We start from the raw sequence: 18,911 nt of genomic DNA on the forward strand, positions 1-18,911 counted from the left end.
CAACGACTGGCAACCCTGATGGACAAAACTTAGCTCCAATAGTCAAACTTCCTTTTAAAATCCTTGCACACTACAAATCTGGGCTCTCTACCAAGCACACTGCTCTCAACCTGGCCATAACTTCTACTCTTTCTAACAGGTATTCCATTGTCGTATTCCATTGTCCATCCATCCATCCATCCATTTTTGAATCCGAACACAGGGTCACGGGGGTCTGCTGGAGCCAATCCCAGCCAACACAGGGCACAAGGCAGGAACCAATCCCAGGCAGGGTGCCAATCCACCGCAGGACACACACAAATACACCCACACACCAAGCACACACTAGGGCCAATTTAGAATCGCCGATCCACCTAACCAGCATGTCTTTGGACTGTGGGAGGAAACCGGAGCGCCCGGAGGAAACCCACGCAGACACGGGGAGAACATGCAAACTCCACGCAGGGAGGACCCGGGAAGTGAACCCAGGTCCCCAGGTCTCCCAACTGCGAGGCAGCAGCGCTACCCACTGCGCCACAGTGCCGCCCCGTATTCCATTGTCTAGAATGCATTTGCAACAAAGGTTGGAGCAATCCCTTTTAATCTGAAGGGTAATCTGATAAAGGACTGAAAGAGTGGAAGACTGGTCTGTATTGGAGATGGGTGAGGGAGCCAGGAGTTCAAACCTTGATAAGGAAAGCAAGTGTACAAGCAAGAGAGGGGGACCTACATAAAAGCTACGCATTTATCTATCTAATGACTGGAGTCGACTGATGACCAGCTGCCCAGCAGACGTAACTTTACTAACAACCGAGGACACTGTATGTAAAGACCTTGAAGAGAAAACTACAGTTCCACCCACAACCAGAAGATGCAAAAAAGGCAATGAAGGAGAAAAGCTCATGAATAAATTTAGAAAAGTACACTCGAGATCTTTCCACATGTGTGGGGAAAGGTGAGCACGAAAGGAATAAAACATCACCTATACCAATCTTTCTTAAACTGTGTTCCAGGGAACCCTAAGGTTCCGCAAAATCTTATAGCAGTTCTGTGAGCCAGTCATACTGCTTTGTATCAGTTATAGCTACTGGAAAAATTAGTAGTGATCACCGCCGAATAGGTAGAATTTAATGCAATGCTGATCTGAGCTCACCCAAATCAGAAAGCATAGCCTCCACTGTCTGCCATGATTATTACTAAATGTTTCCATTACCTGATGTATGTAGTATTGTATTTGTCACCATGCATTTAGGTATGCACATTAACTAGACTGAAGATATTAATATTTCTACGGTAATTTTTTTTACCAATACAGTGGATACAGTGGTCACGAACGTCTCGGACGACGTACAAATCAGGTTACGACCAAAAAGTTCGCAAAACTTTTGCATCTGTTCATGACCACACACTTGGGTGACGAACAAGCCAGTTTCCCTTCCAGTTCGTACACGCCGATGATTTCCGCACGTGTTCTGTCTCTCCCTGTGCAGCGAGAGAGAGAGAGTGTGAGCGAGCGTATATATATTTACATACAGCTCGTACGGTCCAGAACAGATTAATTGTATTTACATACAATCCTATGGGGAAAATTACTTCGGGTCATGACCAAATCGGGTTGCGATCAGAGTTTTGGAACGAATTATGGTCGTGACCCGATGTTCCACTGTACAAGTAAGCAACACAGTGCAGATGTTTGCTGTTTTTTGCAAGGTCAGATTTTTAAAAAGACTGATGACCGGAGAGCAGAAATAATTGTATTCCAATCAAACAAAAGCTGTCACCTTGTGCAGTTCTTCAACGATACTGATTGGAATATGAAGTTATGCTACCCAGCAGACCTACTTCAGCTTTTGAAAAAGTTTAACTTAACACTTCAGGAAACATATAAAACAATGACAGTTCTAATAACACAGAAGAAAATAAAACTTTGTATACCAAGAATTGAAAATAATCTCTTTGATAACTTCAAAACTTAACTGACCAAATGAATGAGGCAGAAAAGGGAAATGAAAATTATAGTTTTAACCAACTAAAACTTAATGTGATGAATTACATTAGTTATTAGTTAAATCTGAAGACTATTTTCATGAAAGTCAGGATTCAAAAGAAGGGTTTTTTATGGATTCTGGATCCATCTTATCTCAATGAACAAGTAAAGAATGGTCCATCAACGATTAAAAGAAGATATGTTGGATGATTTTTTCCTCAGATGTTATGTCAAAAAATTTGAAGACTAAGTTACCAAGTAAAAAAAAAAAAAAAAAAGTGAGTGTGAACTTTGAAGACGATAAGCATTTAAAAATCTACTCCAGTCTCCTTTTACATGCTTATGTGAAAGTACATTTTCAACAGCAACTGCAATGAAAACAGTTTATCAAAATAGGCTAAATACTTTTGGACACCTGCATTAAGTGTGTCTTTAACAAATATATCGAAGATATGTCATACTTGTACAATTCCAGCACATCCTTTTCATTAACATTTCATGCCTGAAACAGTTTTATTTCATTTTTTCATAAATATAGTGTATATGCATATATTTAAAAATATTTTCTTGATTAAAATACTTTTCACATAACTGATTACTTTAAAGTTTTTTTTTCAGAGGGGTTCTGTAGACCAATATTTCTTGTTTAGGGCTCAGCAGTCACAAAAAGTTTAAGAAATACTAATATCCCAGACCATAAATACACCTACTTTGATTCTGAGAACTATTAATTGTATCTTAGTAGTTAAGATAAAGCTAGCTAATGGATTATTGAAACTGAATCGTAATAACCTTTGTGAAAGGTACGTCTTTAATAATAATAATAAGACCCCCGTGACCCTGTGTTTGGATTCAGCGGGTTGGAAAATGGATGGATGGGATGGAATAATAATTCATTACATTTATAGCCATTATAAGATTCTTCCTAAACCCAGTAGTTAAATTCAAAGTAGCATCACACCCACACACCAGAGCTGTTAGCAAGCAAGTTAAAAAACGGAATATCACACATTGCATTAGCCAAAATGCAAGGTGTAAATAAAAGTCAAAGTAAAGAAAGAACTCAGTTAGGAATGGGGTGTTAGGAAGTTTATGATGCAGATCTTTACTGTTGCAATAAAGATATCACATGTTACTCACTCCTTGTCATCCTACCTAGCAACAGCCTGGTATTTCTATATAATAAGCAGGAAACCATGCTGGTGCCCATAATAAAAGTAAAAATAGTGCCATGGGAAGATGCATTTCAAAAATAACATCTTCAAATATGTTCTAAATCAAAAAACTGATTCAAACATTTAATTCCTTGACCTCGAATATCCCCAGAACAATACATCCAATATCTTTAAAGGCCAAGGAAGAGATTTAAAAAAATACAACAAAGTCTAGATCATGACACATTTTTGTAGTTAAAATTAATGAACCTATACTGAATATTGTTTACATTGTTTTTACTTAGGTCTGTCTCTATGAATAGCCAACATATTTACATTTTTAACTGCATCTGGACAATGCCAAATGTATGGTTTACATATAAATACATAAACACTTTATTGAAAGTTGTAAATGCACGTAGTTGGCCACTTTACTAAGAATAACTACTGTACTTATATTTTAAATACCCTTTTCTTCCTGACATCCAACATGTGGCTTCAACTTAATATATACTAAATAGCATAGTCAAGAGGCTTAGATGTTACTCGATTAAACATTAGAATGAGCAGGACAGGAGTTCTAATTGTCTGTGACCATGTTACAATTGTTTAGTGCCAGCATTTGGGAAGCTCTATGTTCTCTTGAGGTTACAGAGAATTCTGTAATAAACAAAACCATGTAGTGTGTCAGAATGTTTTCTTAGAACACATTATGCCCCTTAATATAAACTAAGCAGCAATAAAATGCCACAATGTACCTAAGCATTGCTACTGACCATGTATATCCTTTCACTGCTACAGTCTAACTTTCTTCAAATGGACATTCCCTGCAAAATAATTTGTCATGTCACCAAGTGCACATCTTCTCTGGCTCATTCCACACACACAGTAGTGAGTGTAGTTTACTTCAATGACCTGCACATCTCAGTTCAATACACTGAAGAGGAGCACATGTTTCATAGCATGAATGTGTGGCTAAGGAATGCATGCAACACCTTATTTAAGGGATAGATTCAACAATTCAGATAAAAAGTAGGTCATGCCTAGTTCTAGATAGGTGTACCTAATTAAGTGACCATAAAAACAACAATAATAATAACCTTAAAAATAAAAAAAATGTAAGCAAGGAAAGTAAAATGACAAAGTGGTGGTATCTGAATACTTTCTGAATCCACTGTATTGTTTTGTAGATTTTTTTTAAATGGATAAATATGCTGTTTTTGCCCATCAATCTACTATTAAAGTCAAAGTCAAAACATGTTTTCAGAAAAGTTTCAAATTTATTAAAATTCAAAAAAGAAATTTCTAATTCATGTAAGTATGCTGGAATTTCAATAAATTCTATATTTTCTGAATCCACCGTATGCAATTTTATCACTGTTATTTTTGATATGGCTTGTTTTTAAATCTCTTAAAAAAACTAAACATGTGAGATCTATTGTCTTTGATGAAGTAAATAAACTTTCAAAACTATTAGCCAAGTCCCTGAAAGCACCTGAATGTTACACCATGCATACATTTTCCACATGTCCTCCATGGTCCACAAACAAAGGACTTATTCTTAAGTTCTCCAAAATGGGGTAATTCCAGTTGAAGTGTTATACACTAAATCATTAGTGGCTAGCAATCTAAAAATAAATAGGCCTGTTACAAAACTTTAAAAGCCTTTCTTATATAAAAATATTATTACCATCTATAATTATTCTGATAGTTTATATAAACAGCTCCACGAATTCAATTATTTTCCACTCCTTACCTGTGACCGGGTCACGGGGACAACAGTTTTAACAGTGAGACCCACACATCTCTTTCCTCAGCCACACTTACCAACCCATGCCAGAGGCCATCTGTGAGATACAATCCTCTCAGTGAACCTTAGTTCTCCTCCAAGATCTCCTCCCAGCTGGCCTTGCCTGTAAAATCTCCACAGGGAGGCGTCCCGGTCATATCATTATCAGATGCTCGAACCACCTCAACTGGCTCCTGTTGACGTGGAGGATTCATCGGATCTACCCCTAGCCTCTCTGAATGTTTGCAGGTCTCACCCTATTTATAAGGGAAAGCCCAGGCTTCCTGTGGAGAAAGCTCATTTTGGCAACTTGTTCCAGCGATCTTGTCTTTTCAGTCATTACCCACACTTCATGACTATAGGTGAGGGTAAGGACATATATCTGCTGGTAAATCGAGAGCTTTGCCTTCTGGCTCAGCTTCTTCTTCACCACTATAGATCAGTATAGCGATGCATAATTACACCTGCCGCCCCAATCTGTCTGTCAATCTCACCATCCCTTTTCCCCTCACTCACGAGCAAGACCCCAAGATACTTAAACTCTTCTACATGAGGCAGTAACTCAAGTCCCACTTGGAGAGGACAGTCCACACTTTTCTTACTGAGGACCATGGCCTCAAGTTTGGAGGTGCTGATCCTCATCCTGCCACTTTTGTTTTTTGATAGTCTTTAATTTAACACAAGCTGTAGTGTACAGTCAATTTTTTCAGCCTTTCCTTACTAGCAGAGTTAGAAGATCTGTGGTTAAACTGAACCATCCAGACATTGCAGTCAGTTTGAGTTTTGTTAGTGTTCCATCTTGTTAATATTGATATCTCCCAGACATTTGTTTAAAGGTTAAACTGGAATATTTTTCATTAAAATTTTAACTGTTTTTTGCACTCTATCAGAAAGCTATACTTTCGTAAATATACACTTTAAAGAGATCACAAAGTTAGAACTATTTTTAACACTAACATTGAACATTTTTACATTTACAATAGTATAGCCAATATTATTAAATATTACTTCTGAACATTTTGTTTCTTTATGCTGTAAAAGGCCAAATCCCCCATTGGGACAAATAAAGTTTGATCTATCTATCTATCTGCAGAGACCATACCTGTACATTTTCATAAACACATGAGCTAGGGTTAGTCGCCCTCTGCTGGTCAAAAGATGCAATGTCATTGGTCTAGTCTCCTAAACATTTCTATAGATGGTGTTTTGAAAATTACTCGCGTGTCTCAATTTTTACTGAATTTTGGAAGACTAAATATAATGCATCAATTGCTTAAAGTAAATGATTCCACATGGAGTTTAGCTCCAATTTTAATTGTTAGTGTGCCAAAGAAAACAAAAGTGAACGGTCTTAATTACTATAAAGTGGAGGCATTCATCCCATTCTGATGATATGCTTAAGACTGGTCCTTGCGACAGAATATTCCAGATAGACTCGGCCACCTTCAGTTTTCATCTTGTCACAAGTGATTCACGGGGAATGTCATGTCAATCTTGCTCCTCTCCATCACAGGGAAAACCTTGGCCCGTATCCTCATATATCATCTGGTGGAATCAAGCCTTCTTGAAACCCAGTGTGCCTTCAAGAGGTACTATTGACATGATTTTGGCGGCTAGACAATTATAAGAAAAATGGCAGGAACAGACACCAAGAGCTATTTATAGTCTTTATTAACTATAAAGCCTTCAACACCATCAACCATGACACATTGTAGAAAACATTAACTGACCAAAAAAATTAATCTCCATAATTAAACTTTTACACGATGATATGAAGGTACCTGTCATGGCTCTATCACTGAACACTTCACTATCTGTGCCTACACCAACACTACATAATTTTTCTAGCCTCACTCCATATCCTTACATAAGGCCAGTGCATCAGTATCCTCTACAAAACAGACAGCAACATGTTTAACATCTCCTGTTTTAGTGTCAAGACGAAAATAACATCTCAGTGACCATCAATATGCTGATGAGTGTGCCATTGTTTGCACATTCCAAAGAAGAACGTCAAGTAGCTCTCAACAGCTACTCAACAACTACTCCAGGGTCTATAAAAGCCTATGTTTATGCCTAAACATTGGCAAGACCAAGGTATTGCGCCAGCCTGCTCCAGGCCAACCACCATGCCAGGCACTTTGCATATCTTGGTAGTCACTCTCGCAGAAGACAACATTGGATAAAGAACTTCAGTACAGAATCCAATGAACCAACACTTTTTCGTGGATGTCTGAAAAAAGCGTGTGTTCTGTAACCATAATCTCCAATCTGCCATTAAGATCTTTGTTTACAAAGCAATGATTCTACCATCCATGTTGTAAGGATATGAGACATGGATCACTTACGGACAACACATGAGGAAATTGGAACAGCAGCAGCAGTACTTCCTCCAGAAAAGTTTGAACATCTCATGGCAAAACAGAAGGACCAACTTTAGCATACTACTGAGACTGGAATTTTGGGCATAGAAGCTCAAATTATGCAACATCAGCTCAGGTGGGTTGGGTACTATATACACCTGCCAGATAGTACATTTCCTAAGCAGCTTCTCTACAGTCAGCTGACAAAGGGCAAGCAAAAACAATGGGGGCAAAACAATTTTACAAAGACAATCTTAAGGCCCACCTTAAACAATGTAAGGTAGACCCAAAAACATGGGAACAAATGACTCTAAATCGGACCACTTGATTTCAAGTAACATACAAGGCCATTTCATTCCTTGAAGAGGGGCTCATTGCTTCTTTCAAAGAGAGGCGATAGAGAAGGAAAGAGCAGCCAAAGTTCTCCTAATCTACAGACACCTCTCTTTTACATTACATTTGTAAAGCATTTTGCCGGGTCTGCCACTCTAGGATTGGCCTGCACAGCCATTGCTGGATTTGCAAATAACTGTTAGCAAGGGATTGTCAATACTAATCTCAACAGTCTGTGGCAGACATGCTATTAAGAATTTAATTTAACTGTGAACACAACAATAAACTTAACTTACTGAAGCAATGATTGTGCTCTACTGTACTTTGCTTTCTTGACCAGTTCTATGGGTAACTTTTATGGCACTGATCGAAAAGGACAGAAATCTAGGGAAAAAAAATTGATGAAATAATATCTACGCTGTTAAAGTACACGGTTTTCCATGAGCAGTGTAATAGTGAAATCAACATTGCAATTTTCACTGCACACTCAATCTATATCAACTGAAGATGTAAAAGTATATAACTTTATGTAAGGCATATAAATATATTAGAGACATCTTTTTAACTCAGGACATTTCTGCACACATCCCTTCAAATTTTAGAATAAAATATTTTCTGTTCCATCTGGATCAATTGTAGTGCTGGATCTGTACTAAAAGTTTGACTTCAGTATTGATACCAGCTTTCGGACCCAAGTGCCAGTACCGAAACAAATAATGGACAACTCCCCATAACCCCATCCTACCATCAAGAATTGGGGGGTACACTCTGTAGCGTATCTGGTGCACCGCACAAATGTGTGTTGCGCCGATGGTGCCACATAAATGCACACCTTGCTAATTTGCAACAAACTACTGTTTTCCTTTGAATTCTCAGGCTTGTAAAAATTTGCTGTCCCTTTCACAGTCCACAATGCATCAAACAGAAGAAGGGAGAGGGTACAGTGGTTTGTCCACTGTGGTGTCTATTGGTGCATTTCATTTGCCTCAGAATTCAGATGTTGGAGCTGGGAATGACATCACACCTGAGTTGACTGTGTTCCAGTAAAACATTTGAAATACAATATGGATGCCTCCAGCAAAAACCTTTGCTGTGCTTGCCGTTTTGGAATACAGACAACTACTAAACAACAAATTACTCTGTATTTTGTGCATCCAAACATCATAGCAAGATTTCTGCCGATACAGCTTGGACAACACTGTTGGTACAAATGATTTAATGAAATACAAACTGACAGAAGTACTAATAAACAATATAATACTACAGCTTTCACTGAAGATCACGGTGTAAGTCACCATTTTGAATTGACGTCAGACAAACTCAGACTTGACAGCCCAGAGTTTCCGAGTTGAAAATTGGACTTAAGTGGCAGACTTCTTACTTCAAATGGTATACAGCAATAGACCTTCACCTATACTGGGTATTTGCATCAGTGGCTAACCTCACTAAGGGACTGTGTAGTAAAAAATTCAGAGCCCTGCAAAAATCAGATTCCCAACTTTCAACTTTATGCACTTTCAAAACTATCAGCATACACAAAACAGCGCAGAAAAGAGAAAGACATGGTTTAAGGAGCTGCAGTGATCTGCCCCAATGTCACATTAATGCACTGATTACAGCTGAAAGTAACATTCTTCAGAACTGGCAGCTGTTGTCTTGTCAATAAATGAAAAAACTGCAAATGTTAAAGGGACACTTTAAAAAAAGAAAGTGTTTAGCTCTTTGTTCATTGGAGAGAGAATGGATTATAAGCAGTCCACAGCAATCAGAACTCATCTTGTACCAAGAAACATTTGTAAATCTAACTGAATAGGGAAAAATAAATAAGTGTGCGTGTCTATATCTTCGCTTTACTGCACTGTGGTTTTGTGTCCATCTCTGTCCTATAATATTGTGAACTTGGCTGCATTCTGCACCCATCATTAAGTGCCTTGTTATTATTTTTGCTGCGGTATGCACTCCTCCTTATTAAACAGATGAAGTTTTACTAATAAACATTGATTACAGGCTGTCAAATGAGTTAATTACAATCAGGGCTTTGAATTTTTCACTGCAACGGTTATACCGATGGCCACAGAATTTATCCTAATACTGTAGTGACCAGTAAATAATTAGCCTAAACTGCATGCAGTTGAGCAGCACAACTGCTGCAGAAAGAAAATCTTCTATGCCTGCTATGTTGGAAAATGTTTTTCTCTGTTATTCTAGCATCACAGTCTCTTCAACTCACAAGCCTGTCTGTCATTTCCTCCTTATCCCTTTCTTGTACACATCTTTACTGTCAACCTTCTCAGACTCCATGTTTAATAGGTTGTGAGATGTCAGCTGAGGAAAAGCGGTTTTATTTATTTTATTTACCACAGGAATGAAAGCTCATTGATGCTTGATCTATCAGTGGTGCTGTTTCACATACTGCCACAATAAAAAGTATGATAAATGGCGACAGGCATATCTCTCGGTACAGAATTCACACTTGTATGAACTTTTGTAATTTTACTACACAATCATGTGGCGACCCATCACAAACAATCGCAACACACAGCTTAACACTGCTCTAGTTCGTCAGATGGGTCAGGGGAGGATGTGCCCCCAGCAGAATCTACAGTGCTTTGGAGAGTGGAAGAACAAAGAGCTGAGCACAGGTTCTTTCAAAACTACTGTTTACTTCCGGTACTGAAATTCACAAAATGCTGGAACCATACAATTTTAAAAATAGGAGTTTTTGGTACTTTTTCAGTATCGGTATACTACGCAACTCTAATCAACTGTCTGTTAAACACTTCTTTCTGCTCAGGTATTCCTAGTGCATTGACTGTGCACACTAAGGAAAGTTGTGAATGGGTAATGGTGGATTTATTGTTCACTCTTTGGACTCAGAAAAGAGAAAATTGTGCATAAACGAAAAAAATTCAGATTTGAGCATCAGTAGTCTTTGTGCCTAAGGAACCAAATTACTCAAACTGTTCTATAACATTTCAGTAATTATTTACCACCTGATGCTGATCTTCCTGATCATAAAATAGGTAATTACGATAGCAATTGATGAGAATTCATAAGTAATTGTAGAATTATGGTATTTGAAGGTTCCTGTAGAGTGCCCCTTTCTCTAGCACGATTTGGCTCAAAAACTAATCAGCACATCATCACCTCATAACAGGCTTAAATTTCAAGTTTGGTATTTTTCATTCCAGTCATTTTTATCTCTAGATTGTTCTCAAGAAACTGACTGACAGACAGACACACATCCATCATCGAGATATCGGGGACCCTAAAACACTGAGATCCATCAAAAACTAGAGATCGAAAGTTTTGACAAATCTAAAACTTTCATTCCTCCCCCATAGACGATAAGTTGTGGGGGGAGGGGGCACAAAGCAAAAAATCTACTGGTGGTTGTTGAATACAGTGTTTAATGAATTATTATCATAGTATTGTATTTGGTATATTACGGCCATGTGTTTGACTGAGTTAGGGTAATGATTTGTTTCCAAATAAAATTTATTTAAATGGGGGCGGGAAAAATTTCAGCTGAGATTGCAATTCAATCGTAATTGTAATATGAAAATTAGAATTAGAAAAAGTCAACACTATGGAATGTCTTGTAAAACAAAGGAACCATGGGGCACTTCACAATTAGCAGCACCCAGGTTGACTCTACCAACAATCATCTCCGAGATCAACTACAGCCTCCTCAGTGTGGCCTTGATGAGGTCACAGTCCCTTTGTATGGAAACAATTGTTAGTATTATTACTCTTAATTTTATTTTGAATGTATATGCACACACACTATTTGTTCAAACATTACAGACAATTTATTTAACAGTTCTAAATCAAAACTGAGGATTTAAGGGAGATCCTGAACTAACATTCTAGGACGCACTGTAAGTTAACATTGAGACTTAAAGTGAAGCCTACGCCACAATGCTGCACACGGTCCATCTATGATGCCCCCCCACTTCCATGAATCACAAGTAGAACAGTCACACAGCACTTAATACAGCTGAAAGAGCTGGCAGTCAGAGACCAAACATCTTAGTGCATAATACAATAATCAATAAAGTGTAATTAGTACAAAATTCTTTCATTTTCAATGTAGTTATTTCAATTAATTGCTCACATCCCCTGTTATCTACTAATGAATGAAGAAAGGAGACAACATAAATTAGCACACTTTGAACCTAAACTTTACAAATGCAATTAAAAAAACATCAGTCTAACCACCTCTCTCAAACACCTGTTTGTCGTCTTCCTGTAAATGTCATCTGTAACAAATTTTTTAATGGTTAGGCAATTAATGTCTTTAGCTAGGTACTTTATATGAACATAAAGATTGTTTTTTAAATCAAAAAGTGCTTTATTTTCATTTGTTTCAGAACACAGTCACACTTTGGTCACTTACAGTAATTTTGCCCTGACCCACATGACTTCCGTTTTCATGTTAAAAGAAATCTCAAGAACTGAAACTAGCACAATTGGTATAGTGTTCTGTTATCAAATAAACTTTACAGATTAGTTCTTTTTCTTATAACTCATCTGAAATAACACAGGAATAGGCAGGAGAAGCAGAAAACATTTTCTGTACAGAAGGAAAACAACAAAAAGACAAATTACTGTGTGTGTGCTTAGTATTAAAACGGGAATTACTGTGAAATTTTTACTTGCATGTGCTAATCTCTTCCGGTCGCTGCACTGTAGCAGACCTCTCAGTGCATCTCTCCGTGTTTTGTACCTGCTTTTTGTAAAATTGTTTTCTTTTTGTTTTTGTTGTAAAAATGTTTACAACATTTGCGAAAGTTTCTTATTTTTGATCGTTATTGCCTTTGGAATCCAACGGGACACTAACGCACTACCTGCGCAGGAAATCTCAGGTGTGTGGCCGGTGCTGTTCATTTACAGCCGGGATGCGTTGCTATCTATGAGACCAGCTACCAGTTACTCCTCGTGTATTACTAATATACCGGACGAATTAAAATCTTTGAAACACAGAAAGCGAGGAAAAAGAGGTGGACTACGAGTACGTCTGAGACGGAGAAGTTTTAAAACACCTTTGCCAACCATCATCATGAGCAATGCACAGTCCTTGCGAAATAAACAGGACGAGCTGAGAGCATCTGCGCGATACCTCCACGAGTACCGTGAAAGCTGTCTGATGTGCTTTACGGAGACCTGGTTTAAGAATACAGACTCAGATACAGCAGTCGAAGTAGATGGATTTGTTTGTGTACGGCAAGACAGAAATCCAGCTTCAGGTAAGCAGACGGGTGGTGGGGTCTGCCTTTACATTAACAAAAGGTGGTGCAGGAATATCACTGAAAGAGCGCATCTGCACGCCAAATATTGAATTACTCACCGTCGGACTTCGCCCATACTATCTACCACGGGAGTTTAATCAATTATTTGTGACAGGCGTTTACATTCCGCCGCATGCTGATGTGGGAGCTGCAGCTGAATCGATTTTTGAAACTGCTCATAAACTAGAAACCAAATCACCTGGGGCCTCAAGTATAACGCCGTGCGTAGAACTCACACTATAACATGGCGTAAGCACAAAAGCAGGAATGTGCGTATGCACAGAAAAATCCAGATGCAGGAATCTGTGCGCACGCAAACTTTCACGTTCTTCCACTACATAAATCCCGATCAGCGTGAAAAGAAACGCACGTGCACACGCCTTCTGTCCTGCCCCAACTCCTCCCAGAATTACGCCTCTTTGAATATGCAAATCAATATAAATAGCCTTCTGTGAAAAGACAATGGGAAAAGCACGGGGGAAAATATAAGAATTTCAGCGAATACCAAGTGGAGGCAAAGGAAAAACGTTCTATTTGTTGGTTTAAACAGTGGTATAATCAACAAAAGAAAGTTGATCGAGTGACAGAGTGTCGGAGAAACTCGAAAGCTTAAGTTCACAAAGTCGCACAGTGCCTGAAATAAAAAAGAAGTCACATATCAAAGTCGGCGTGAAAAGGCGACTCGTAGCCCACCGTCTGAGTGTCATATGAAAGCTTATTAGGGTACAGAGAAAAAAAAATAGGCACACAGTGGGGAAAAAAGCACGAAATGTCAACTTTAATCTTGAAGTTTCCACTTTAATCACGTAGTTTATTTTGTCATTAAAGTAGAACATCATAAACTTCATCTTAAAATCGTTTATTTTACTAGTTTCTCAAGTAGCACATTAAATGCTTTGTTCTGTATTCAATCTTCTATGTGCTCTGTGTGTGTGAATCACTACCTGCTTCCGTTCTTTCTCTTTCTCTGACAGGACACAGAATCAATTGCATTCGTGATATTACAGCTCTCTGAATAATTAAAATACTGAGATGCATACGTGATATCTTTTTCATGATGATAGGAATGAAAGCATGTTATTAAACATGGGAACACGGTGGCGCAGTGATTGTTCATATCTCACACAAGAGGCTTGCTGCACCATGTGTGACCTTCGATGAAATAATTTATTACAGAAGTACTGTCTCTTTCAAACATACTAACCTCCAATTCCTGTCCTTACTTTTCTTTCTCCAAATACCCAATCGCCACACAATCAGCTCTGTAATAGACGTTAAGCCATCTGTAAGCTTAGAACGCCGATTCTTCAGAACTTTTAAGGAACATTGAAATATCTTCATAGTACATGTTTAATTATTCTATCCATCTATCCATCCAGTGTTGCGTCAGCACCAGCAATAATACAGCGCAATGCAGGAGCTATCCGTGAACTAGCTAGCGCTGCGGCACCATGTCCTCACATGTTTAATTAATAACAATACAGATTATTTAAATAAAGTTAAAGTTTTATCTGTATACTATAAGCAACATATTTTGCTGCATTTCATCTTTAAAATTATATCGTCATCATACACGCTTTATAAAGTGGCGCAGGTTGTGCAATATTATAACTGTAGTGCAAGTTTACAGTGGGGTACCAGTAATTGTGCTTATAAGTACAAACAGTTCTACAAGGAGCACTTGATGGACTGATTGAGTGTGTCTATAGTTCTTGGGATGAAACTGTTTCTGAAATGCAAGGTCCGTACAGGAATGGCTTTTTGACGCGTTTTGCTGTGGTTGAGGTAGTGTGTGCTTGAAACTGTATACCGATAATTCTCTTTCCGATCAGCGTTTGCTCCCTGGTCACCGAGCAACCCTAGTCTCGGTCTGGCGAGAGCCGTACAGAACCAGGGATCGTAAGGCTATCAGACCAGAAGAAGGTCAGCTGCAGGTAGGGGGACTCTCCTGTTGCAGGGCCCAGATGGGAGACGCAGGGGAGCCACCAGCTAAAAAGGCACCGGGTTTTTAAAGAGGGGACTGCTTCCAGCCAGTATATTAACCTCGTTTTAAAGGATTTTTTTATTGGGATTTTAACCTCCACATTTTCACTCTGCTTTTAATGGATTTTTTATTTATTGATGTTTGGAGCACTACACTTTGTTTGGACACTGTTTGGATTTGTTTGTTTTAAATAAAAGCACTGTTTGCATTTTGCACATTCACCTTGCTTCGTTTGGTGTCCTCATTGTCCAGCACATCCGGTTACATTACCAACGGTGTTGGGTTCAAGAGGCTCCCAAAAGTAAGAAGGGAGCAGGGAGCAAGACCCGCATTGTCACAAACTAGTGGCCATAAAGAAAAGATTCTCTCCTTCACTGTTAACATATTGATGGATCATAAAGATGTCTCCTCTATCTAATTCATTCTCACTAGCACTGCAGATATAGAGCAAGCAGACTCCTCACAAGAAAACCAGGAGCTAAACAACTCAAAGTGGAAAACTAAGACATCACAAATCAAGTTTATTTAAAGGTTTAACTCATATAAAAATCTGTAAAGCATATCCAAGCTACCAAGTCAAAAAAGATGTGTAAACTCACAACCAATTTCCTTTAAAGGGATTTTCAAACTGATCACATCTCCCCCACAGCTCCAAAATATTTTAAGTGAGTTAGACAATGCAGCAAATAATCGATATTGTACCTACTTTAAAAATTAAAAAAAAAAAAAAAAAAAACACAGCATCATCTATTGAAAAAGATAAATCAGCATTAGCAGTCTGTATCCTCCTGAGGGTTAAACAAATACATTCAAATAAATTTAAACCAAACAAGTGTGTAAAAGCTGCTCTTTCAATACCTGAAATAACCAAAAGATGTCAGCACTGTGGTACTTTCCTGCTATGTCTTTATAAAGAAAAAAAAATGTAAAAATGCCATTTACTACAGTAGGACTCCACCTGAGCAAAACAAAGCAGGTTCCCACATATTTATTTATTTAGTGGCAATAACATTAAAGACGACAATAAGGAGCAGCCAATAACAATATCTTATAATATATAAAGGTGAATATGTGCTAGTGTTTGTCCAGAATGCAAGTCCCTGCCTTTTAACCTATCTCCACCATACTTTTCACAGATTCCCAGAGTTGTACAGGGGAACAACATAGTTTAGGTTTCTTGCCTACAGAGCAGTATATAAGCTATTTTCATGCAAAAACTGTAGCTCAAAGTGCCCTACAAAAAGTAAAAGAATTTTGAGCATAAATAAATACATGCATATGAAACATGAGCAAGGATTAGCTGCATTTTGATGAGGTTATCATAACTGATTTTGCTCCATAAATAACAAAACTGTTTTCATATGTATACATACAAATAGTACAGAATTATTAGTTTTTCCAAAATAAAAAAAAGAAACTCTGCCATGACTAGAAAAACATTTACAAGATATGGAACAACAGATACCATATTGATCCATCCAGAAAACATCAGGTTATATTTTACTAGGTAGGAAATCTAAAAAGTGAAAGCTCTTCAAAAACAGGCACGATACTGAATTATACAGGCAAGTGGCCATCAGTTTACTGTATCTTACCTCATTGAAATTATCGTAGACAAGAATTCTAGAATCCAAGGCATTCTGGAACAACTGAGCCACAGTGTGATAGACAAACCCATACTGCTCCTGTGAAAAGAAGAGGTCCCTATATATAAATAACAAAATTAAACACTTTTCATTACAGTTAAGTATCTTAAAATGCATCTCTTATATCTATAAAAACAAACAATGAATACATACATATACAGTATATATACTGCACACACACATACTGTATATATACACACACATATACATACATACATACATACATACATACATACATACATACATACATACATATAGAGTACTGTGCAAAAGGCTTAGGCAGGTGTGAAAAATGCAGGTAACAAAGAATGCTTTCAAAAATGGAAGTGTTAATCATTTATTTTCATCAATCAACAAAATGCAGTGAATGAACAAAAGAGAAATCTAAATCAAATCAATATTTGGTGTGACCACCCTTTGCCTTCAAAACAGCATCAATTCTTCTAGGTACACTTGCACACAGTTTTTGAAGGAACTCGGCTGGTAGGTTGTTCCAGACATCTTGGAGAACTAACCACAGATCTTCTGTGGATGTAGGCTTCCTCACATCCTTCTGTCTCTTCATGTAATCCCAGACACACTCGATGATGTTGAGATCAGGGCTCTGTGGGGGCCATACCATCACTTCCAGGACTTCTTGTTCTTCTTTACGCTGAAGATAGTTCTTAATGACTTTGGCTGTATGTTTGGGGTCGTTGTCCTGCTGCAGAATAAATTTGGGGCCAATCATACACCTCCCTGATGGTACTGCATGATGGATAAGTATCTGCCTGTATTTCTCAGCATTAAGAACACCATTAATCCTGACCAAATCTCCAACTCCATTTGCAGAAATGCAGCCCCAAACGTTCAAGGAACCTCCACCATGCTTCACTGTTGCCTGCAGACACTCATTATTGTACCGCTCTCCAGCCCTTCGACGGACAAACTGCCTTATGCTACAGCCAAATATTTCAAATTTTGACTCATCAGTCCAGAGCACCTGCTGCCATTTTTCTGCACCCCACTTCCTATGTTTTCGTGCATACTTGAGTCGCTTGGCCTTGTTTCCACGTCGGAGGTATGGCTTTTTGGCTGCAACTCTTCCATGAAGACCACTTCTGGCCAGACTTCTCCGGACAGCAGATGGGTGTACCTGGGTCCCACTGGTTTTTGCCAGTTCTGAGCTGATGGCACTGCTGGACATCTTCCGATTTCGAAGGGTAATAAGCTTGATGTGTCTTTCATCTGCTGCACTAAGTTTCCTTGGCCAACCACTGCGTCTACGATCCTCAACGTTGCCCATTTCTTTGTGCTTCTTCAAAAGAGCTTGAACAGCACATCTTGAAACCCCAGTCTGCTTTGAAATCTTTGTCTGGGAGAGACCTTGCTGATGCAGTATAACTAACTACCTTGTGTCTTGTTGCTGTGCTCAGTCTTGCCATGACATGAAACTGTCTTCCACAACCTCACCTTGGTAGCAGAGTTTGGCTGTTCCTCACCCAGTTTTAAGCCTCCTGCACAGCTGTTTCTGTTTCAGTTAATGACTGTGTTTCAACCTACGTGTGACATTGATGATCATTAGCACCTGTTTGGTATAATTGGTTGATCATACACCTGACTATAATCCTACAAAATCCCTGACTTTGTGCAAGTGTACCTATAAGAATAGATGCTGGTTTGAAGGCAAAAGGTAGTAACACCAAATATTGATTTGATTTAGATTTTTCTTTTGTTCGCTCACTTTGCATTTTGTAAATTGATAACAATAAACAATCATTATTTATATTTCTGAAAGCATTCTTTGTTTACAGCATTTTTTCACACCTGCCTAAAACTTTTGCACAGTACTGTATATACACATATATATATTTATATTGCGATGGACGGCCGGCAGCTCAACCCAGCAGGGACGCTCAAGGACTGGAAGGATGGGGAAAGGCAGCTACTTTGGGACACTGCCTCCCCCAAGAAGCCAGATGGTAACTTCCTTGCAGCATAGTGGTGCCCCAGATTCCTGCAGAGCACCATAGGATCTGGAGTTCGGCTTCACAGCCCTGCTGGGTACTGTGGGTGCCACCAGGAGATGTTGTAGGGGGACCTTGGAGTTTTTTTTTTGTCTGCATAGCCCAGAACAACTCCAAAGTCATGGGGACGGAAACCACAAAGTACTTCTGGGCTAAAGAAAAAGCCAGTTCTCCATCTGATCCAGAAGTGCTAGCAAGTCATATGGATGGAAGAACAAAACCACTTCCAGTTCAAGAACTATATAAAGGACTGCTGAAAACCCAGCAAGAGAGCCAGAGTCAGGTGGACGTGGGCGAACCTTGTTAGGAGGTGTGGTGGAGAAAGAGAAAGAATTGTGTTTATTTATTAGTGGCTGTGGTGCTTGGGACACTGTAGAAG

General features: G+C 38.6%; 1 protein-coding gene across 1 annotated transcript in view; it reads right to left on the reverse strand.

The window, feature by feature from the left end:
• The window catches only part of ptpn18 (protein tyrosine phosphatase non-receptor type 18), a 174,490-nt gene that overhangs the window by 70,620 nt on the left and 84,959 nt on the right, over positions 1-18,911 (reverse strand). Inside the window, exon 11 of the mRNA XM_051933588.1 lies at positions 16,476-16,565. Within this exon, the coding sequence (XP_051789548.1) occupies positions 16,476-16,565 (90 nt within the window). The remainder of the gene's footprint in view (positions 1-16,475; positions 16,566-18,911) is intronic.

This window comes from Erpetoichthys calabaricus, chromosome 11 (genome assembly GCF_900747795.2).
Source record: "Erpetoichthys calabaricus chromosome 11, fErpCal1.3, whole genome shotgun sequence".
Taxonomy (NCBI): domain Eukaryota; kingdom Metazoa; phylum Chordata; class Cladistia; order Polypteriformes; family Polypteridae; genus Erpetoichthys; species Erpetoichthys calabaricus.